This window comes from Balaenoptera acutorostrata, chromosome 2 (genome assembly GCF_949987535.1).
Source record: "Balaenoptera acutorostrata chromosome 2, mBalAcu1.1, whole genome shotgun sequence".
NCBI classification, from domain to species: domain Eukaryota; kingdom Metazoa; phylum Chordata; class Mammalia; order Artiodactyla; family Balaenopteridae; genus Balaenoptera; species Balaenoptera acutorostrata.
This window is the reverse complement of record NC_080065.1, coordinates 126,506,721-126,530,660: the sequence shown is the minus strand read 5'-3', so window position 1 is coordinate 126,530,660 and position 23,940 is coordinate 126,506,721. Positions and strand designations below refer to the sequence as shown.

Here is a 23,940-nt window from a genome sequence, read left to right as displayed (position 1 = left end):
TGTTATCAAATTTGAGGAAACTTCTATTGCGTTTCCTTGAAATCTGAGCTATAAGACTTTGGTGCGTTTTATTTTATTAAATTCATTTTTATTGGAGTATAGTTGCTTTACAATGTTGTGTTAGTTTCTGCTGTACAGCAAAGTGAATCAGCTATACGTACACATATATCCCCTCTATTTTTGATTTTCTTCTCATTTAGGTCCCCACCAAGCACTGAGTAGAGTTCCCTGTGCTGTACAGTAGGTTCTCATTAGTTACCTATTTTATACATAGTAGTGTATATATCACTCATTATATCTTGAAGATAACATATTCTAACAGTACATAAAAAGGTTTCCCATTTTTTATTTCTTATAGCTATGTAGTAGCCCATAATATAATTGTGCAACAATATATTTAACCAGAAATATTACTTTCTAAAAGAAACCCAGTGTCCACCCAAACAAAAATGTATTTTCCATGTGATATTAGTTATAAATTATCTACTGCCCTCCTAGGCATTTAAAAATATATATATCACTCTGATTCTGGAATGTATTCTTAATGCCAGCATCCAAATATGTCTGTCACAGTTTCAAGACAATTGATATTTCCAAATTATATTTTAAAGCTTCAGCATTTTAAATGATCTATCCTCAGATACGATTTGTTTCTCTATATTCATTTATTGTTTTCTCTTTCCTCTCCTCATGCCAGCTAGTTGTATCATACCACATTCCTGTTTTACTCTATGTATTGCACCACAATTTCCCATGAAGACAAAGGCATTTAGAAACTAAAACTCTCCTTCTTAAGCTGAATTGAGGCATAGTCCACAAACTATCGCTACAATTTCCAGGTATCCAAAGTTCACTAATTTTTGCAGTCCTAGACGTTCATGAATATTTTCCCCAAGTCAGATCATCCCAGAGCCCAACGGTGACAGAGATACCTATGAGCAATTTTTGGGACCAGGGCTGAGACATTCTTACTAAATAGCATAAATCATATCAGTTTAGAATCTAAGTCATCCAACCTGTATAAGAGGCTCCCAAGATGAAAAAGGAAAGATTTTTAAAAGTTATGTTTTCCTTAGAAATCGAAAAGGGTCTCATAGTGATACCATAATAGGTAATTTAGAAATTATTAAAATCACTCCTGCAACCTATTAAATATGAGTGAAATTAAATGCGCAATATTTTTGGTAATCACAGAAGTGCACCAAAGGAATCACACATAGTCACCGTTGGTGCATCTCACAAACTGCAGCAACACAATATATGAAATGTACCAATCCAGTTGAGAAACTATCCCTGTTAAAGTTATATCTAAATGTTAAGTATATTCCCTAATATTTATAAATTGCCATTGTTTAATCATAATGGAAAATACCTATCCCAAAGGAAAGAAAAGTAAATTTCAAGCAAAGTACATTAGGGTGTAGAAAGAGGAAATTTTAAAATACTCAATCCAGACACAACAACAGCTTCATAAGGGAGAATACTTTAATATAAATATATACAATTGCCTCCTATTTCACAATTCTAATCTATCCTTTCAGTAATGCTTAAAGGAAAATGGTTTTAAAGACGTGAGAGGCAGCAATCAGAGAAGAAAAAGAAATAAAAGGAATCCAAATTGGAAAAGAAGAAGTAAAGCTGTCACTGTTTGCAGATGACATGATATTATACATAGAGAATACTAAAAGATGCTACCAGAAAACTACTAGAGCTAATCAATGAATTTGGTAAAGTAGCAGGATACAAAGTTAATGCACAGAAATCTCTTGCATTCCTATACACTAATGATGAAAAATCTGAAAGAGAAATTAAGGAAACACTCCCATTTACCACTGCAACAAAAAGAATAAAATACCTAGGAATAAACCTACCTAAGGAGACAAAAGACCTGTATGCAGAAAACTATAAGACACTGATGAAAGAAATTAAAGATGATACAAATAGTTGGAGAAATATACCATGTTCTTGGATTGGAAGAATCAACATTGTGAAAATGAGTATACTACCCAAAGCAATCTACAGATTCAGTGCAACCCCTATCAAACTACCAACGGCATTTTTCACAGAACTAGAACAAAAAATTTCACAATTTGTATGGAAACACAAAAGACCCCGAATAGCCAAAGCAATCTTGAGAACGAAAAATGGAGCTGGGGGAATCAGGCTCCCTGACTTCAGACTATACTACAAGGCTACAGTAATCAAGACAGTATGGTACTGGCACAATAACAGAAATATAGATCAATGGAACAGTATAGAAAGCCCAGAGATAAACCCACACACATATGGTCACCTTATTTTTGATAAAGGAGGCAAGAATATACAATGGAGAAAAGACAGCCTCTTCAATAAGTGGTGCTGGGAAAACTGGACAGCCACATGTAAAAGAATGAAATTAGAACACTCCCTAATACCATACACAAAAATAAACTCAAAATGGAATAAAGACCTAAATGTAAGGCCAGACACTATAAAACTCTAGAGGAAAACATAGGCAGAGAACTCTATGACATAAATCACAGCAAGATCCTTTTTGACCCACCTCCTAGAGAAATGGAAATAAAAACAAAAATAAACAAATGGGACCTAATGAATCGTAAAAGCTTTTGCACAGCAAAGGAAACCATAAACAAGATGAAAAGATAACCCTCAGAATGGGAAAAATATTTGCAAACAAAGCAACTGACAAAGGATTAATCTCCAAAATATACAAGCAGCTTATGCAGCTCAGTATCAAAAAATCAAAGCAACCCAATCCAAAAATGGGCAGAAAACCTAAATAGACATTTCTCCAAAGAAGATATACAGATTGCCAACAAACACATGAAAGGATGCTCAACATCACACATCATTAGAGAAATGCAAATCAGAACTACAATGAGGTATCATCTCACACCAGTCAGAATGGCCATCATCAAAAAATCTACAAACAATAAATGCTGGAAAGGGTGTGGAGAAAAGGGAGCCTTCTTGCACTGTTTGTGGGAATGTAAATTGATACAGCCATTATGGAGAACAGTGTGGAGGTTCCTTAAAAAACTAAAAATAGAAATTCCATATGACCCGGCAATCCCACTACTGGGCATATAACCTGAGAAAACCATAATTCAAAAAGAGTCATGTATGACAATGTTCATTGCAGCTCTATTTACAATAGCCAGGACATGGAAGCAACCTAAGTGTCCATCGACAGATGAATGGATAAAGAAGATGTGGCACATATATACAATGGAATATTACTCAGCCATAAAAGGAAACGAAATTGAGTTATTTGTAGTGAGGTGGATGGACCTAGAGTCTGTCATACAGAGTGAAGTAAGTCAGAAAGAGAAAAATAAATACTGTATGCTAACACATATATATGGACTCAAAAAAAAAAGGTTATGAAGAACCTAGAGGCAGGACAGGAATAAAGACACAGACGTAGAGAATGGATTTGAGGACATGGGGAGGAGGAAGGGTAAGCTGGGACGAAGTGAGAGAGTGTCATGGACTTATGTATACTACCAAATGTAAAATAGATAGCTAGTGGGAAGCAGCCGAATAGCACAGGGGGATCAGCTCAGTGCTTAGTGACCACCAAGAGGGGTGGGATAGGGAGGGTAGGAGGGAGACGCAAGGGGGAGGAGATATGGGGATATATGTATATGTATAGGTGATCCACTTTGTTATAAAGCAGAAACTAACACACCATTGTAAAGCAATTATACTCCAATAAAGATGTTTAAAAATAATAAAAAAATAAAGACGTGAGAGGGTTAGAAGTATAAAGTTAAGAAATTGCTGCTGACACTATAACTGAATGAAGATTACAAAGGATAAGTAATCAATAACTGCTAGGTGTAGTTAACTGTTATTGATCATTATTGAAGGATCATCTGCCCTTCCACTTTAAAGCACTTTAAAGAATACTAAAAAAGAAGTGTCTTTTATATGTAATTGGAGACATTTATGCAGCTCTCTGCCTACGTTTCAGTGCGGCAAGATCTGACTCACCTGTTGAAGACTGGGTTCTCCTTTTCTTTCAAGTAAATCTTGAGATATCAGGAGAGGCCCACTTTTCTCACAGCTCTCCTGACTGATGAGCGTGTCCGCGTAGTTGGCCTGCGGGAAGATCACGTGACTCCTCCGCGAGTCCGCGGTGAGCGAGACCTCGTGGGAATAGGTCTGCAGGAAAGCCCGCACCCCGTCCACGCCCACAAAGTGGGAGGCGGGCACGCTGGCCAACCTGCTGCCTGAAGCCTGGAGCAGACGCGACATGTGCCAACGCCGCAGTCTGAGCGCCAGCAGCACGATGATAAATGCGAGGAAGACGCAGGAGACCGCGGCCACCGCCACCACCAGGTACAGCGTGAGGCCCGAGTCATTAGGGTCCGCTGAGGGCTTCAGGCTGCCTAGGTCAGTCAGGACGTCTGGGATGCTGTCAGCCACGGCCACCGTGAGCGTGACGGTGGCCGAGAGAGGGGGCTGGCCGTGGTCCTGGACCGCCACCACCAGGCTCTGCTTGAGCGCGTCTCTGTCCAGCAGGGCCCGCGCTGTGCGCACCTCGCCCGTGTGCAGCCCCACCGCGAAGAGTCCTGGATCGCTGGCCTTGAGCAGGCGGTAGAACAGCCAGGCGTTCTGGCCCGAGTCTCTGTCCACAGCCACCACCTTGGTCACCAGGTAGCCAGGCTCTGCAGAGCGGGGTGCCAGCTCCACACCGGTGGAACCGTCGGTGGGGAGGGCGGGGTACAGAATCTCAGGTGTGTTGTCGTTCTGGTCCAGCACGAATATGCTCAGAGACACGTTGCTGCTGAGTGGAGGGTCCCCGCTGTCGCTGGCTGTCACAAGGAGCTGCAGGTCTCTAACCTGTTCATAGTCAAAGGAGCGCAGAGCATACAATACACCTGTGTCAGAATTGATAGAGACATAGGAGGAGAGAGGCGCCCCCTGCAGCGTGTCCTCAGCCAGAGAGTAAGTGACCCTTGAGTTCTCGTTACTGTCAGGGTCATGGGCGGTCACAGAGAAGATAGAAGCTCCCCTAGGATTGTTTTCTGGAATGTAGGCCAAGTAGGAAGCTTGAGGGAAGGCAGGTGGGTTGTCATTGACGTCTGCCACATTCAGTGAGATGTGTGTTTCTGTAGACAGTGGTGGAGTTCCGTGGTCAGTGGCAGTTACAGTGATGTTATATTCTGAGACTTCTTCCCTATCCAGAGTCCTGTGGGTCAACAACCGATGATAATTTCCAAAGGTCTTTTCAAGTGTGAATGGCAGATTATCTGGAATAGAACACGTGACAAGGCCATTCTCTCCTGAATCACTGTCATGCACATTGAAAAGTGCAATTACTGTGCCTGGGGAAGAAGTTTCTTGAATAGAGCTGGTGAGAGATGTAACTGTGACTTCTGGAGCATTGTCATTTACATCCAGAATTGTCACCAGTATCTTACTTCTGGCTCGGAGACCAGGCCCATCATGGGCTTCTACATCTATATCATAGAACCCAGAGTCCTCATAATCTAGATCCCCCAATATTGTTATGTCCCCAGTCAGAGAATTCAACTGGAATAGCTGGGATATTTTATCTCTTACTTTCCGGAAAGAATATGTGACTTCTCCATTGGCTCCTTCATCTGGATCAGTGGCTTTTACTGTGAGTAGCCTGGAGCCCACTGGCACGTTCTCCCGTACACTCACATGGTACTCGGGCTGAGTGAATACTGGGGCATTGTCGTTGGTATCCACAAGTGTTACATGAATCCTGGTAGTGCCAGAGTGAACCCGGTCGCCTCCGTCGAAGGCGGTGAGAACGAGGTGGTGAACCGCCTCTTCCTCGCGGTCCAGGGCTCGCTCCAGCACAAGCTCAGGGTACTTAATCCCATCAGCTCCGCTTTGCACATCCAGGGAGAAGTGACCATTCGAGCTGAGCTGGTAACCCTGCAGAGAGTTTATCCCTATATCCGGATCAAAAGCTTCAGGAAGAGGAAATCTTGTCCCAGGATTTTCACTTTCAGCTACTTTTATTTCCCTTTGCTCTGCCCCAAAGTTGGGCGCGTTATCATTAACATCGATTATTTCCACTTCTACTCCAAAAATCTTCACTTTGTCCTCTAGGAGAATCTCCAGGTTTACTACACACTTTGGAGATCTGTCACAGAGCTCCTCCCGGTCTATCCTGCCCGCAGTGACCAAGCTGCCGCTTCGCGGGTTCAGAGCAAAAAGCTGCGTCCTACCTCTGGAGACGATGCGGACTCCGCGCTCCGCCAGCTCCCGGGGCTCCAGCCCCAGGTCCTTGGCTATGTTGCCCACGAAGGAGCCGTTCTCCAGCTCCTCAGGCACCGAGTAGAGGATATGTTCGGCCCGGATTTCCCACAGGGCCCCCAAGAGAACGCAGATCCCGATCAGCCGGCTGCAGTCTGGGCAATAAGGAGAAGCCGCCATTACAGCCCCGCGGCGGAATAGCTTGCTCTTGGGTGTCCCCTTGGTGGAGGCCTGAGGATCCCAAGGATCTTCAGGGTCCAAGATAATGTGCTTTCACCGTTGGATGTTGGCGCTCTCGGGGGTCCAGTTCGAAGCTTTCTAAAGCCCCAGAGCTAGTGCTTTGTGATGCAGAAATCTTGTGGTTTGGATTAATTTCCTGGTTCTTTTCTTCCCCCGATTGGTGAACAGCGACACTCAGAGTCCTAACCTGTTACTGCAGTCTATTCTTGGTAAATAAAGTATCACTTGTGTACACCATTTCTTTCCCCTAATCTATTTTCCCCAAAATGATAAAAGTCAAACACCTGCTGTTCAATTTGCAATGAAAATCCAGAAGTGATCCAAAGATTCCTGTACAATAAGACTTATAAAATAATTTATTTTTTCAGAGACAATTTTTTTTTTGGTAAGAATTTTTCTACCTCTTTTTAAGTTTTTGCATTATTTATTCTCATAGCCCAATTTCACTACTGTGTATTGCATAAGGGACATATTTATCCCTCCCAGGAACAAGGTTATACTTGAAGACTGAAAGAATAAATGGATGAAAAGACAGGTCTGGGCTCCAGTCCCAACCTATGCAGAAACAAGTTTTCTCACATGGGTTGACCCTTTAGAATCTGGAGCAAATTTTCAATTCCCTTGTAAGAAAATATCTACTGTTCAAAGAGTTAGTCTTACCCCTGTGCAGATGGGCTTGGCAAATATGATAATAGGTTTGGGAAGGACATTTGCTCATTAATTTTATATAAGAAGATTCTAGGCCACAGGTTATATCTGTGATGATCATGTTCACAGTGAGTCCTCACTCTAGAACAGCACCTTTCCTAGAGTATATACTGAAATAGTTTTTCAATGCTTAACGAATGAGTCATTAATGCAGCTGCAAAACCTAAAACGATGGGTAAATAACCGATCTTAAAAGGAAATAATAAAGGTAAGAAGACAGAAAAGTTAAACTGAAGCACTGTAAAGAGGAAATGATGTTTCAGTGATCTTTTCCACATTAGGACACATCCAGAAGGTATTATCTTACTATTATATATAAGTTTACTTTAGTTTTGATTTTAGAAATAACCAGTAAAAGGAAATATTTGAGTAATTGTATATAATCATTGCATGTTTCATAGTTTTCTTATTCATGAATACTTAGAGTAATTTACTAATCTGAGAAAACCTGAAATAAAGCAGCAAGTACTCAGTTCTTTAGATTATTACTCACATAATAATTAGTTTCTAGAAATTACTCATAAATTTTGACCAGACACAAAAGTCCATTAACTATTCAGAGTTTTAAAATTCTCAGAATTTGGAGAATAGATTAAAGGTATTTTTCACAATCCTCAAAAGACTCACAAATTGCTGGGGATTGGGAGGTAAAATAAAATATTTTGAAAAAATTTGACTCACTTCTCAGAAACCTATACTAAAAAAAGTAATATGGAAAAGGCTCTGCATACAAAAAATGTTTGTTACATTCCTTACTATACTAGTGACAAAGTAGAAAGGGTATAAAAATAAATTATTTAAGAATGGTCAAGAACATTATTCTTGACAGATTTTGAAGTGGGAAAAAAGACCCAAAGTTAGTGATTCAAATGTAAAACCTGGCAGTCTTTGCTGCATGTGACAAGGCAAAAAAGTGCTAAGAGAATTATTGGAAGGCTATATTAAAATACACATCGCAGAAAAAAAGATAAACAACTAGAATGTATTTGACGAAGATGAACATTAACTTAGGCAGAAAGAACTGTCAATACATTTACAATCTTGAAATAAAGGAGTATTACACATCAACTAAGTAAGGGCAGTGTTATTACTAAGAGTGGTGACATCCAAGAAAAAGCTATCTTTAGCAGGATTTGTTGACCATATAGAAATGCCAGGAGTACAAATTGAGTAGTAATTAGATAACTGCCAAGACTACTGAGCAATCAAGGGACCAATCTCCACCCATCCAATATACCTCCTCTCCCACTACCACCACTAGAACAATGAACAAGGACCAAAAATAATGATGCACTATCGAGAATAAAATACAATAATAAAATTTAAGTAAGTCTGCAAAAACTCACGTGATGGGAAAAAGAGGAATCATAAGCGATTTGGGGGTCTTCATTACTGGCACATATACCTATAAAAGGATCTTCACCTAGGAGATCCGGAGGGGTAGCTGTTTCCGGGGTGACGTTGTGAAAATTAAATTTGGTCTTTGTTGAATGCGAGGCAACACACAGATTGTAGGAATAGGGCAATGTTCCCTCACTGTAGTTGGGGAGAACCACGGGTCCAGACTTGGAACTCAGACCAGGCTGAAAGCAGCTCCAGGCAGCGGGGCTGGAGGAGCGTCGAAGGTGCAGGGCGACCGCCAGAATCACTGCCAGGAGGAAGAGCACCGAGATCAAGGCCAAGGCCACCACCAGGTAAAACTGCAGCTCAGCCTCGGGGTCAGGGGGTGCGGGGCGGTCACTGAGGTCCGGCAGCGCCTCCTGCAGGCTGTCCGCGAAAACCAGGAGCAGCGTGGCGGTGGCCGAGAGGGGCGGCTGTCCCCCATCGCGCACAGCAACCAGCAGGCGCTGGCGGGCCGCGTCCCTGTCGCCCAGGACCCGCGCCGTGCGCACCTCGCCCGTGAGCAGTCCCACGCTGAAGAGTCCGGGCTCGCTGGCCTGCAGCACGTGGTAGGACAGCCAGGCGTTGTGTCCAGAGTTGGCGTCCACCGCCACCACCTTGGTGACCAGGTAGCCGGGCTGCGCGGTGCGCGGCACCGTGTCGAAGAGCGCCGAGCCGTCGGGACCCCAGCGCCGGATACAGCACCCTGGGCGCGTTGTCGTTGCGGTCGCCCACCAGCACGCGCAGGCTCACGTTGGCGCTGAGCGCGGGCGAGCCGTGGTCGCGGGCCTGCAGCGTCAGCTCGAAGGCGCGCAGCTGCTCGTGGTCGAAGGCGCGCTGCGCGAACACCACGCTGCTCTGCGCGCTCACGGACACGTAGGACGACAGCGTGGGACGCTCCAGGCCGCTGGCCACGATGGAGTAGGAGACGTGGCCGTTGGGCCCCAAGTCTGGATCTGAAGCGCTAACTTAGGCGATGGAGGCGCCGGGCGGGTTGTTTTCTGCCACGTGGGCCACGTAGGAGGCCTGGTGGAAAACTGGAGCGTTGTCGTTGACATCGCGGATGTGTAGGGTGACGCTTGTACTGGAGGAGAGGGGAGTCTTGCCCTTGTCGGTGGCTGTGATGGTGACATTGTACTCTGCCCTCTGCTCTCAGTCTAGGGCACCATCAATCACTAGCTTGTAATAATTCTTGGAGGTGGATTCTAATTTGAAGGGAACTCCTTCCTGAATATAGCATGTCATCATACCATTATGCCCAGAATCCTGGTCTTGCACTTTAATAAGGGCTATTACGGTTCCAAGGTCTGAGCCCCCCAGAATCTGGCTAGAGAAGGACATGAATGTCTCCTCTGGAGCATTGTCATTCTCATCAACAATTCCAATTTGAACATTACAGTGAGCTTTGTGTACCCCTCCACCCTTTGCTTCTACACTCAACATATACCTACTTGTCTCTTCAAAGTCTAATGTACCATTGGTTGTGATGTCACCAGAATTTGGATAGAGAATGAAGAGAAGGCTGGTACTTGTTGGGGCACTGAGGAAAGCATAGGTGATTTCTGCATTAATGCCCTCGTCCTGGTCAGTAGCTATCACCCACAGCACGGAGGTTCCCCGGGGCACATTTTCTTGGAGGCTAACCCTGTAAGTGTCCCGGCTGAACACCGGAGCATTATCGTTGGCATTGGTGACCTGTGTCCGGATCTGGGTAGTGCTGCTTAGAGGAGGGTCCCCACCATCCATGGCAGTCAGGATTAAGTGGTGGGAGCTCTGCTGTTCTCTGTCCAGAGATTTTTCCAGCAGTAATTCTGGGTATTTACTTCCATTGGGACTTTCCTTTGTTGACAGAGAGAAGTGCTCATTGTGGCTGATGGAATATATCTTCAGTGAGTTACTTTCTACATCTGCATCTTGTGCAGAATCCAGAAGGAATTTTACCCCGGTAAGGCTGACTCACAGATTTCCAAGTCAATGCCTTTTGCAATGAAACTTGGTGCATTGTTGTTAATATCTTGAACTGCAACACTCACATGGAAAATAGTCATTGGGTTTTCAGCGACCGTTTCAAATTCTAGTGCACACTCAGATTTCCTCACGCAAATCTTCTCTCGATCTATCCTACTGCTCACTAGCAAATCCCCATTGTCTGCACTCATACTGAAAAACTCCTCTGCACTAATCCGCAGTTTTCGAGCTGGCAACTCCTGGACACTGAGCCTCAGATCCTTGGCTGGGTTCCCCACCCTCGAGCCCTTGGCCAGCTCCTCTGAAATCGAGTACTGGATCTCCTGGGAGAGTGCCCTCCACAACAAAGACAGCAGGAAGAGAAGCAGTACCTGACTTCTCATTGTTTCAGCTTTTCTGGAGCTGCTAAGCATTTCTTGAACTCTTTGGGAAGCTGCTCTTCAAGATGTCTCTGGGATGTTTAAAAAAATCAGTGACAGCTCCCTGGACTTTTGTGATTTGAGGGTAGGACTTATTTGTTAGGCGCTTGAGGTTGCACAGGAGGTGCCTCTGCATTCTGATGTGCACAGGACAAAGCAGGAAAACACTCCTGCAGAACTGAGAACCCTTATGTTCCCTTTGGTCAACGGTGGCACCCGGAAGTTGTCTGAGAAAACTGTATATTGCCCAACTATTTATTCCTCAAACTGTAAGCTCTTGAACCTATATATCGTGTCTTTTTATTTGTTGGAAAGAACAAACTATTCAAATTTTCCCTTTAAATCTGATATTTTCTAGCTTTTCATAATCTTTGAAGTGTTGCCATCATTTTATTCTTCTTTCTTCATTAAATATTTTTCATAAGGCATACAGCTTTTTTTTCAGTTTTGGGGGCAAAAATATCTTCAGTGATTCCACTGTATTTATAAACACTGGCATGACTAGTATGGATGTAACCAATTAGGTTACTGCTAGTGGATAAAAAGGTCTAATCTTTGCAAAAAAAGGAGTGAGTCAAAGCCCTAGACTTATTTTAATAAATTGCTCATCATTTTAAAACATAGATAATCTTCCCATTAAGTACAGAGGAGCCTGATATTTTGTTAAAGAGACCAATCTAGTATTTGAGCACACACATGTTTTTATAAAACTGAACCTTGTGTAAGCTTATTTATTTCTTTGAAATCAGTGCTTCTTTACTATATGACTGTATACACAAATACTCCTTAATGCAAGTTCTCAGCTCCAGTAAATTTATACCATTAATAAGTGTAATGAGTTTGATTTGATCACTGGTAAATCTTGGAGAGGAATTGAGAGTTCTTAGACACTCCATTTTGAAACTTACCTGTAATTCTTGAACCAGTCTTGGGTAACTAAAACAAACACCTTTATTTCAAATGCACTACCAAATTAAATACAAACTCAACAATTTATTCTGTTATTTTGCAGTGCTAATCCATACTCCTCTTACATTCCAGTCAAGACAGATTATTATCTGTTTTCTGAAGATATCCTTTCCCTTGTTTTCCCTACTTCATGCCTTTATACTTTCTGTTCCTTTTATTATAAACCCTCCTCCCTTTTTATGTAATGAAGTCTTGCCTATCCTTTAAAAATCCTTTTTAGTTAAAATGGGATGTCTGAGACTTCTTATAATCCATACAAGTAGATGCCTTTGTACTCTGTGCATTTTCCCAGGGTATATGTAGGCTGTTTTTTATTTTTAATTTATTTTATTTATTTATTTATTTTTGGATGCATTGGGTCTTCATTGCTGTGCGCGGGCTTTCTCTAGTTGCGGAGAGTGTGGGCTACTCTTCGCCGCGGTGCGTGGGCTTCTCATTGCAGAGCACGGACTCTAGAGTGCAGGCTCAGTAGTCGTGGCACCAGGCTTAGTTGCTCCGCGGCATGTGGGATCTTCCCGGACCAGGGCTCGAACCCGTGTCCCCTGCATTGGCAGGCGGATTCTTAACGACTGAGCCACCTAGGCTATGTTTTATATGAAATTCTTAGAAAATTCTCTTTGAACATATAAAGTTCCCCTGACCCTAGCCATTTAATTTTTTTTCTCATTACAAGGAAAGGTATATTAATATTGTAAAGATTTTTCCTAAAAAATATTCCAAAGGTAATGTGCCTTTTTTCTGTGATGCATTTGCAGGTTTGAGTGAGAATATACACTTTTCTGCTTTCAGTTATTTTGTTCAGACCCTTTTGTCTCACACTTTTGACTGTACCTCTTCCTAACACACTGAAGGAGAGCTGTATTCCTTTGTTTGAGACCTAATGAAATCTATTTTGGCCTAATTTTGGATGACTCTCTGGTGCGATTTTACGGGTGAAAATAATTTCATAAATTTCAAAATGGGCCAACAATTTCTAGCCCAAGAAAGTTGTAGGACTCCTATTCCATTGTTGAAGTGGATGGTCTGGAAACCTCTCATACAGGTTAAGACATATCTCCTTACATTTTAAAATCCTTCCCAAAGGACAAGAACTGCCACTCCAAGGCTCATAACAGTTTAGGCAATTGAGCTTCCCACCTTCAGAGGAAAGGCCGAAATCCATATGGATACACACACACACACACACACACACACACTTTAAGTATACAAAGTAGGGACTCCATGCCAGGTAAAAGAATTTGACCAACGTCTGTGTTTTTTACCCTATCATTTTTATGTCATCAGGATGAAATGAGTTTGGTCTGTCTTGGAAGGAGTTAAGCATCATATTATTATAGTCTAAAATACTATATATATATATGTGTTTATATATATATGATATATATATATATATATATATATATATATATATATATATATATATATGCCTGTTTATCAGGATAGATTAGGTAGGTTGGAGTGACAAACTTCATCACAGTGATTTAAAATGAAAAAAGTCTACTTATTGCAGGTATACAGATCAATGTTGAGTTAACCACAGGGCTCTTCTGTCACTGTAGTTATTCAAGGACCCAGATAGATGGCACAGTCACAATTTCAAAGAGTAAGTTAGAAATCTGGTAATTCTTACAATGGCAACTAGAACTTCGTTTGGGAAGAGATTCACATACTTCCATTTACAATGTATTGGTCAGAACTATTTACTAGGCCCACTCAGCCATACCAGATCAGGAAGTGCAGCCCCATCACAATCCCAGAAGAAGAGAGGAACATATATTTAAACAAAAGAATCAATGACGACCACATTGCTTTATTTTCAAATAAATGTGTGTTAAAGCTTTATAATAATCACACTGGCATAACTGTTCTTTATAATGTTCAAAGACAGAAATAAGCTCACCTGAAGTTGCTTGGGATCTCCTTTCATTTCAAGTAAATCTTGAGATATCAGGAGAGGCTCGCTTTTCTCACAGCTCTCCTGGCTGACGAGCGTGTCCGCGTAGCTGGGCTGCGGGAAGATCACGTGACTCTTCCGCGAGTCCGCGGTGAGCGAGACCTCGTGGGAATAGGTCTGCAGGAAAGCCCGCACTCCGTCCACGCCCACAAAATGAGAGGCGGGTACGCCCACTGGTACACTTCCCGAAGCTTGCAGCACATGCGATCTGTGCCAGCACCGCAGTCTGAGTGCCAGCAGCACGACCACAAAGGCGAGGAAGACGCAGGAGACCGCGGCCACCGCCACCACCAGGTACAGCGTGAGGCCTGAGTCGTCAGGGTCTGCTGAGGGCTTAAGGCTTCCCAGTTCGGCCAGGACGTCTGGGATGCTGTCAGCCACTGCCACTGTGAGAGTGACTGTGGCAGAGAGAGGGGGCTGGCCGTGGTCCTGGACCGCCACCACCAGGCTCTGCTTGAGCGCGTCTCTGTCCAGCAGGGCCCGCGCTGTGCGCACCTCGCCCGTGTGCAGCCCCACCGCGAAGAGTCCCGGCTCGCTGGCCTTGAGCAGGCGGTAGGACAGCCAGGCGTTCTGGCCCGAGTCTCTGTCCACTGCCACCACCTTGGTCACAACATGGCCAGGCTCTGCAGAACGAGGTGCCAGCTCCACACCCATGGAACCATCGGTGGGGAGGGTGGGGTATAGGATTTCAGGTGCGTTGTCATTCTGGTCCAGCACGAATATGCTTAGAGACACGTTGCTGCTGAGTGGAGGGTTCCCACTGTCACTGGCTGTCACCAGTAGTTCCAGGTTTCTAACCTGCTCATAGTCGAAGGAGCACAAGGCATACAGGACTCCAGTGTCCGAGTTTATGGAGATGTAGGTGGAGAGAGGCGCCCCCTGGAAGGCATCCTCAGTCAGTGCATAGGTGATGTGGGCGTTCTGGATGCTGTCAGGGTCCTGGGCGGTCACAGAGAAGATGGAGGCTCCCCTGGGGTTGTTTTCAGGAATGTAGGCAGAATAGGAGGCATGAGTGAAAGCAGGTGGGTTGTCATTGATGTCCGCCACATGCAGGGTGATGTGTGTGTCTGTGGATAGCGGCGGACTTCCCCCATCTGTAGCTCTCAGAGTGATGTTATATTCGGACACCTGTTCACGGTCCAGGCATCTGGCTGTCACTAAGCGGTAATATCGATTTATTGATTTTTCTAAATTAAATGGCATATTTCCCAGAACAAAAACTGTGACTTGCCCATTTTGCCCAGAATCCCGATCATGCACGTTGATAAGGGCAATTTCCCTTCCAGCAGTAGCCTCTTCTGGGACTGATCCTGTGAGAGAAGTAATCGTAATTTCCGGGGCATTGTCATTCACATCCAGAACTGTGACCAGAATCTTAGCTCTTGAAAGGAGACCTAGTCCATCTTGTGCTTCAATTTTAATTTCATAGAAAGTAGCATCCTCATAATCTAGGCTTTGTGATATTGATAAATCCCCAGTCACTGAGTTGAGATAAAAAATCTGAGCGATTTTCCCAGGCATTTTATCTAGTACATAGGATACTTGAGCATTAAATCCCTCATCAGGGTCAGTGGCATTCACCGTGAGCAGCCAGGTGCCTACCGGCAAGTTCTCCTGAACACTTACTCGATACTCAGGCTGAGTAAATACTGGTGGATTATCATTTGCATCCAGCACTATAACTTGGATGCACAAGTTGCTAGAAAGAACAGGGTCGCCACCATCAGAAGCAATTAGGACAAGCTGGTGAGCTTTCTTTTCCTCACGGTCAAGAGCCCGCTGCAGCACCAGCTCTGGGTACTTGGCCCCATCAGAGACACTCTTCACAGCCAGGGAGAAGTATTCATTGGGGCTGAGCTGATAGTTCAGCAGAGAGTTCATGCCCGCATCTGGGTCAAATGCAGTCTTAAGTGGAAATCGAGTTCCAGGAACCGTTAGTTCACCAATTTTTATTTCCAATTCCTCTGTTAGAAAATCAGGAGCATTGTCATTAATGTCTTTAATTTCTATTTCTACTTCAAAAATTTTCAATTTTTCTTCAACCAGGATGTTAAAACTCACCAGACACCGCGCGCTCTGAGCGCAGAGCTCCTCCCGGTCTATCCTGCCCGCGGTGACCAAACTGCCGCTTCGCGGGTTCAGAGCAAAGAGCTGCGTCCTACCTCTGGAGACGATGCGGACTCCCCGCTCCGCCAGCTCCTGGGGCTCCAGCCCCAGGTCCTTGGCGATGTTGCCCACGAAGGAGCCTTTCTCCAGCTCCTCTGGCACCGAATAGCGGATCTGCCCGCATCCGGTCTTGCACAGCGTCCCCAGAAGCGCGTACAGCAGGGCCAGTCCTCCGCCATTTCTGAATCTCAGGTAATTGGTCATTTCCTTTTCAGTGAATTATTTTCTCTGAATTGGGTACCAATGTCTCACGACGGACTTCAGTCTTATTTTCTCAAGGAAATAACCCTTTCGTGGGCCTAACTTATAGGTTACAGAGCTGGCTGACTGAAAGGGTGAGCTTTGGAGCAGCCTCGGATCTTGTAAGTGTGATTTGCTGGTTCTTTGCTCTTTGGAAACAAGGAAATGGATTAGCTCTTCAGTGGCGTTTTCCTCCTTGAGTGGTGAACAGCGACGCTCAGAGGCATAACCGTTTACTGCACCCTCTTAGACAAACCCGAGCCAGACTTTCTGTTTCTCAGCACCTGAAATTCTTTTTATCAGAGGTAATGGCATCAGTTTTTATTTCACATAACTGAATCGCTATATGTTAAAGGATGTGACTTCAAGTTATCTTCCTTGGGAAGCCATGAGCTAATCTTAAGATCACTAATATTGCTTCAAACATGCTGAAGTTACTGTTTTGAAATGTTCAGACAAAGTTTAAGAACCTCACAGAAATATCAGCCAGATGTATAGGGCATGCCTCTTGAAATTTGTCCTTGATAGCCTGACATCTTGGTTTCAATATTTTCCATTTAACCCATTCATTAAACACACATATAACTGAGTGTACGACAAAATCTGGGGATTTAAGGTGAACGATATGAACACAGCCACTTCCTTCACAGAGTTATAAGGATATAAAAGCAAACAAGGAATTACAGTGCATTGAGATAACTACCATAATGGGAGAAGCCAAGGGCAATGGGAGGGCCTCCAACCTGGCCTTGGAGGTTAGCAAAGGCTTCCCCAAGAAACATGAGAGGAGTGGATCAGGGATAAGGCCTGGATGTGAGAGAGGAGAGCATGGGAATGCCTAGATGTGAGAGAGAAACCACAGAACTTCAGGGTACTGAAAGTAGTCCACTTTGCCTAAATCTAGAGTATGAAGATGTTTTTAAGGACTGAAAAGCTGAAACTAGTAGAGATAAAGTTTTGTTTTATATGCCAGAAACTCTTTTCCTGTATTTGTTTTCCTCTCCAAGCACAGAAATAGGAATTCATTTGTCACTTCAATCATGATGCATTATATACCTATGTATAAGGCATTTATGTTCAGGAAGAGTTACTATAAGCACGAAAAGGAACTTTGTATTCAATTTTCCTCAGTTCATACTTTATTTACCTGCAAAATGTTATGACATATTATTCCACAGTGAGTTCCAACTTTATCTCAAAGAATATTATGTAACAGTAGTAAGACAATGGAATGCATTGTTTCAGATCAATTCTCCCTCCAATGCCTTTAAACAATAAAGAATCACAGCACCTTAAAGAATGACAATACCATTAGATGCATGACTTAGTACATGATTATTTCCAAATAAAAGATGATCCCATTTATATATAATATTAGTATATTTTTTGTTCTTTGTTATTAAATATATAACTAACATACTAAAAGCCAACATGGGAAGAGGAATGGGGAAGGAAAACTTGGTTGTAAGGGGGACTTATGTTGGTTGAGGAATTGGAAACATTTTTAACAGCTGCTGTGAGTAGGAAACTTTGAGAAGAGAAATGTAAAAGGAGAATCTTTAGGGGCAATAATTTGATATGGTCTCTGAATCCCTTGAGGATATATATTATTTTTAAAGATAAAAAGGCAATGTGGTTTGCACATATGAGAAAAAATAAAAGTAATGGGGGGGGGATATCCCTGCCATACGTCTGCCCATGCAGGGGACACGGTTTGAGCCCTGGTCTGGAAAGATTCCACATGCCACGGAGCAACTAAGCCCTTGCACCACAACTACTGAGCCTGTGCTCTAGAGCCCGCGAGCCACAAGTACTGAAGCCCATGAGCCACAACTACTGAAGCCCATGCACCTACAGCCCGTGCTCTGCAACAAGAGAAGCCACCACAATGAGAAGCCCACGCACCACAATGAAGAGTAGCCCCTGCTCACCGCAACTAGAGAAAGCCCATGTGCAGCAACAAAGACCCAACGTAGCCAAAAATAAATAAATAAATAAATAAATAAATAAATAAACAAATAAATTTTTTTTAAAAAGTAACACGGAACAGAAACATCTTCACTATTATACAAACCATGTATTATAGAGCAAATGATAACTCAATCACTCCTTAAAGGAACAAAGAGCTACTTTAGAGGCTAATGAGATTTTTTTTTTTTTGCTAATGAGATTTTTAACTAAACAGAGATTCCATGACATACCCTCCTGAAACACGGTGAAGCATATATATTTCTAAATTGGCACCTTTTAATAGGGAAGATCATGCAAATCAAGAAAAATGAAGAATCTCACTGCCAAACTGAAGGAAAAATATTAAGACTGAGTGAGAAGAAAACAACTAACTAAAGTATTTCATTATTCATAAACAAATATAAATAAACATAAAAGCCTTAAATTTTAAAGGAGGGAGGCATCTGGGGAAACATAAAAGTCAACATTTATATTTCTAAGAAAGAATTGTTGATCCAGGTGGATGAGATGGTTTCCTCAGGGATGAGAAAGAAGTATGAGAAACCAGACATGCCAGTTCCTAAGGCAGCGCTCTTTTGATAACCTAAATATCACCTTCACTTACTAATTCCTGATTTATACTCATGACACAATGATTCTAGCTCCTCTTCCTGTTTACACTGTGTGAACACTTAGAACTACTAAGAAATAATTCACCAGGACTAATTTCCTAAAAATTGAATATATCCGCAAAGAAATATGGGAAATAGAAAAGGTATGGTAAACTGTGGAGACAGCTAAGTAATTAGGTAAATTTATTTCTTTTAGCAAAGTAGCTCACAGGTATATTGCGAAGAGAGTTTACCTGAGAAAATGTTTCTTCTTTGTTTTCAGGTATAAGTTGAGGTTCTGAAAGAAAATCCTTTTTCTCACAGCTCTCCTGGCTGACGAGCGTGTCCGCGTAGTTGGGCTGCGGGAAGATCACGTGACTCCCCCGCGAGTCAGCGGTGAGCGAGACCTCGTGGGAATAGGTCTGCAGGAAAGCCCGCACCCCGTCCACGCCCTCAAAGTGGGAGGCGGGCACACCCGCTAACCTGCCTCCTGAAGCCTGGAGCAGACGCGACTTATGCCAGCGCCACAGTCTGAGCGCCAGAAGCACAATGACAAAGGCGAGGAAGACGCAGGACACCGCGGCCACCGCCACCACCAGGTAGAGTGTGAGACCTGAGTCGTGGGGGTTGGCAGAGGTCCTGATGCTGCCCAAGTCGGCCAGGGCCTCGGGGATGCTGTCCGCCACTGCCACGGTGAGCGTGACCATGGCCGAAAGAGGGGGCTGGCCGTGGTCCTGGACCGCCACCACCAGGCTCTGCTTGAGCGCGTCTCTGTCCAGCAGGGCCCGCGCTGTGCGCACCTCGCCCGTGTGCAGCCCCACCGCGAAGAGTCCCGGCTCGCTGGCCTTGAGCAGGCGGTAGGACAGCCAGGCGTTCTGGCCTGAGTCTCTGTCCACAGCCACCACCTTGGTCACCAGGTATCCGGGCTCTGCAGAGCGGGGTGCCAGCTCTACACCCGTGGAACTGTCGGTAGGGAGGGCGGGGTACAGGATTTCTGGCACGTTGTCATTCTGGTCCAGCACGAATATGCTCAGAGACACGTTGCTTCTGAGTGGTGGGTTCCCGCCATCCTGTGCTGTCACCCACAACTGCAGTTCATGAAACTGCTCATAGTCAAAGGAATGCAGTGCATAGAGGATGCCAGTGTCAGAGTTGATGGAGATGTAGGAGGACAGAGGTGCCCCCTGAATGATGTCCTCAGCCAAATTATAGGTTACATGGGCGTTGTCATCACTGTCGGGGTCATGGGCCATCATGGAAAAGATGGAGGCACCTCTGGGGTTGTTTTCTGGAATGTAGGCAGAGTAGGATGTGTGGGGAAAGGTGGGAGGGTTGTCATTGATGTCTGCCACCTGAAGCAAAATGTGAGCATCTGTGGACAGAGATGGGTTCCCTCCGTCTTTAGCGATCACAGTGATGTTGTATAAGGAAAACTGTTCCCTGTCAAGGACTCTGGTTGTAACCAGTCGGTGGTAATTGTCCACTGACCTTTCTAATTTGAAAGGAAGGTTCTCCGGGAGTGAACATGTGACAAATGCATTCTGTCCAGAGTCTCTGTCATGTACATTGAAAAGTGCAATTATGGTTCCTGGAGGAGAGTCTTCAGGAACCGAGCTGGTAGCAGATGTCATGTAAAATTCTGGGGGATTGTCATTTATGTCGAGAACAGTGACAATGACCTTCGTTCTGGTCAGAAGGCCTGGACCGTCCTGAGCTTCAATATCAATTTCATGGAATTTGGCATCCTCATAATCTAGGCTTTTTGTGATCGTTAGTTCTCCAGATGATGACTTGAGCTCAAATACCTCTGAGGTTTCTTCAGGATTTTTCTCCAGAAAATATGCCACTTGAGCATTGTATCCCTCATCTGCGTCAGTGGCGGTCACTGTGAGTATCCGGGTGCCTACGGGAGTATTCTCTGGAACATTTACAAGGTACTCGGGCTGTGTAAAAACAGGCGCGTTGTCGTTCGCATCCAGGACCATCACGCGGATGCGGGAGGTGCCAGATCTGACAGGGTCGCCCCCGTCCAAAGCCACAAGAACGAGATGGTGAACGGCCTCTTCCTCACGGTCAAGGGCGCGTTCCAGCACCAGCTCCGGATACTTATTCCCATCTTTTCCGCTTCGCACGTCCAGGGAGAAGTGGTCATTTGAATTAAGTTCGTACCTTTGGAGGGTGTTCTCCCCGACGTCTGCATCATGCGAGCTCTTCAGAGGGATCCGGAATCCTGGCATAGTCAATTCACTGATTTTTAGCTCCAGTTCCTCTACTACAAAGCGAGGGGCATTATCGTTAATATCTGTTATTTCCACCTCTACTGAATAAATACTCAATTTATCTTCCCGGAGTATGTTGAAACTCAGCAGACACCGTGCGCTCTGAGCGCAGAGCTCCTCCCGGTCTATCCTGCCCGCGGTGACCAAGCTGCCGCTTCGCGGGTTCAGAGCAAAGAGCTGCGTCCTACCTCTGGAGACGATGCGGACTCCGCGCTCCGCCAGCTCCCGGGGCTCCAGCCCCAAGTCCTTAGCGATGTTACCCACGAATGAGCCCTTTTCGATCTCTTCTGGCACAGAATAGCGCATCTGCCCAGCTCCAGCCTCCCACAGGGTCGCCAAAAGAAGGCACAGCAGGGCAAGCCTTCCGCGGTTTGGCAACTTTAGCAGAGCCGCCATTTCTTGAGCTGCAGTCTTTTCTCCCAGGCAACTTCCAGCATCCAGGGCGGGATTCCAATCTTTATTCCTCAGGGTCTGAGATGACCAGCATTCACGGGACCCAGGTAACTGTGGAGAGTAGTGGGCTGCTGGACTTAATTTTTTTGCCTTCCCGAAGCTTGCGGGCCAAACGCCCAGCCCTTTGTGTTATGCGAGCCGTAATGTTGGAGTGGATGTCTCACAGGCTTACTTCTTAGGTGGTCAACAGCGACGCCCAGAGGCCTAAGTAATTTCTGCACTCTTTCAGGTAAACCCAAGTTATTATTTGTTGCCCCTGTGACTTTCAAGTTGTTTTGAAGAATCTTACAGTTCTAAGATACCTTAGAAGTAGCTCTCTCAAGTCAGGAGTCTTTTTTTCAGAATGAATAAGAATGGTGTGAATGAATGTGACCTTGATAGTAGTTGCAAGGAAAGTATCATTGAACGCTGGAGGCATTAATCAAGGCAGCCTCTGCCCTTATGCCAAACATCTTCAACCACTTATTTTATATTCAGAGACAATAAGATTAATCTAAAAACATTAGTTACATTATATTCTAATGTTATATATTTTAAATTTCTGTGCTTAATGGCTTAGTATTGAACTTCAAAACCTGTATTTTTCCCCCAAAACCTGTATTTAAATTATTGAATTTTCGGACATTTAATTGGGTGACTACCCAATTAAGGCCTGACACTTTGCCTGATTGATGCTGGAGATAGAAATGGTGCACCTGATGAACACAGTCCCTGTTCTCAGGAAGCTTACAGGATAAGGGAGGACATGGTAAAGTAAACAGAGTATTTTAATAGAGTATGGTAACTGCTATGATGGTTGGAAACCCTGGGCAATGGGAGAATATATAGGAAGGGTATCCAGCCTAGATTTGGGGGTCAGGAAAGACTTTTCCAGGACAAGATTGAAGCTGGATCCTAAAGCGGATGACTGGATCAAGAAAGAGGCTGGAATAGTGTTCTAGAACCTTAGTACAAATTCTTGGAGGTGAGAGGCAGCATGAACATTAAGGAAACTGAAGGTGGTTTGTTCTTTGTTCTTTTCAAGATTGTTAGGGCTACTTGAGGTCCCCTGACACTCCATATGAATTTTAGGATGGATTTTTTTCTATTTATACAAAAAAAGGTATTGGGATTTTGATAGGGATTGCACTGAATCTGTAGATTGCTTTGGGTAGTTCTATAAGTTTTTGATAGATACTCTTTATCAGGTTAAGGATGTTTCCTTAAATTTCCAGTTTGCTAAAAGATTTTAATCATGTGTTGAATGTTCTCAAGACCTTTATTATGCCTCTATTGAAATGAACATATGGCTTTTTATTTTCAATCTCCTAATATGGAGTTTTATATTATTAGATTTTCTTATATTGAAATATTCTTGCATCCCTAAGTAATAAACCCCTTTTAGTCATAAGCTATAAATGTTACATATATAGTAGATACAATTTTGAATCAACATTCTTGAGCGAGATTGCACACTTCTGTTCTCATTTCAGTCTTTATGCCTTTTGGCTTCTTCCCCATTGAACTTTTTTCATTTTTAACCCATTCCTCTGAGAACACTGATGAAATATTTATTGGAAACAATTGATATTAACTCACCATGTTTTCTAGTAGAGCCTCTAGTTTGTTTTTTAAAACTTTTTCTTCAACATTGTTTTGATACTTTTGAGTCTCATTAAATAACTGCTCGACATCCCTTATTGTAGTTCTCTAAAGATTTCTGTTTGTCTTTGACAACATCTGGTTTTACTCTGTATATTATTTCCCACTCATGCTTCTTGCTTCGTATTAAGCTGTTTTATTTTCTCCTAGTCTTACTTGCTTTTCCTTCCCTTTCTCTTTTCCAGGTCATTGTCTATAATCAGAATTTGGGGTTTTCTTTTAAGATCTCTAAAACGAATTTTAATCATGCCATCTGACAAGCCGATATTAGTCCCAGTACTGGACTTGACAGAAGTTTCATTTTCTCCCCACTGGTGTCGCCTTCTATTGCTTCATCATCATAATTCTTCCTTGTTTGCATTTCAATAATTTATACCCTTTGTTACTTTTCCTATTATTTTATTTAAATTTATGCTAATATTATATCTTTCTTGCTTTGTTTCTTGAGTGGCAAGCTAAATTCACTTGTTTTAAATCATTTGCTTTTTGAAATTCTTACAGTTGTCTATAGATTTACCCCTAAATATTCTTTTCTCTGCATTCCACAATTTTTAATAATTAATATTTTAATTTTTGTAGTTTTTATTTCATTGTGATTTTTTAAATCCAAGAGTAATTCAGGGATGTAGATTTAAATGTCCAAACTTTTCTGTTTCCTTTTACTATTTTAAAATGTTTGCTTTGTGATTTTTCCAGCTTTATTGAGGTATAATTGACAAATA

At 43.4% G+C, this 23,940-nt stretch overlaps 2 protein-coding genes across 8 annotated transcripts in view; both read right to left on the bottom strand.

The window, feature by feature from the left end:
* LOC103012669 (protocadherin gamma-C4) overlaps positions 1-21,873 on the bottom strand; it is a 167,725-nt gene extending 145,852 nt beyond the window's left edge. For 2 of the 7 annotated variants that reach the window (XR_009007251.1, XM_057541582.1), the window contains exon 1: positions 3,997-6,621. Coding sequence is in view for 6 of the 7 variants with exons in the window: in XM_057541582.1 (XP_057397565.1) it covers positions 3,997-6,420 (2,424 nt within the window). In the remaining variant the exon portion in view is untranslated. Of the gene's footprint in view, positions 1-3,996; positions 6,622-13,824; positions 16,577-19,099 lie in introns of those variants that run through there. The other 5 variants (XM_057541586.1, XM_057541578.1, XM_057541585.1 and 2 more) reach the window with 5 other exon arrangements.
* LOC114235401 (protocadherin gamma-B1-like) lies at positions 8,511-10,949 on the bottom strand. The gene is given in 3 exon segments (XM_028161850.2): positions 8,511-9,254; positions 9,256-10,508; positions 10,511-10,949. Coding segments are annotated over 3 exon segments (2,436 nt in total).
* Positions 21,874-23,940: the final 2,067 nt, after the last annotated feature.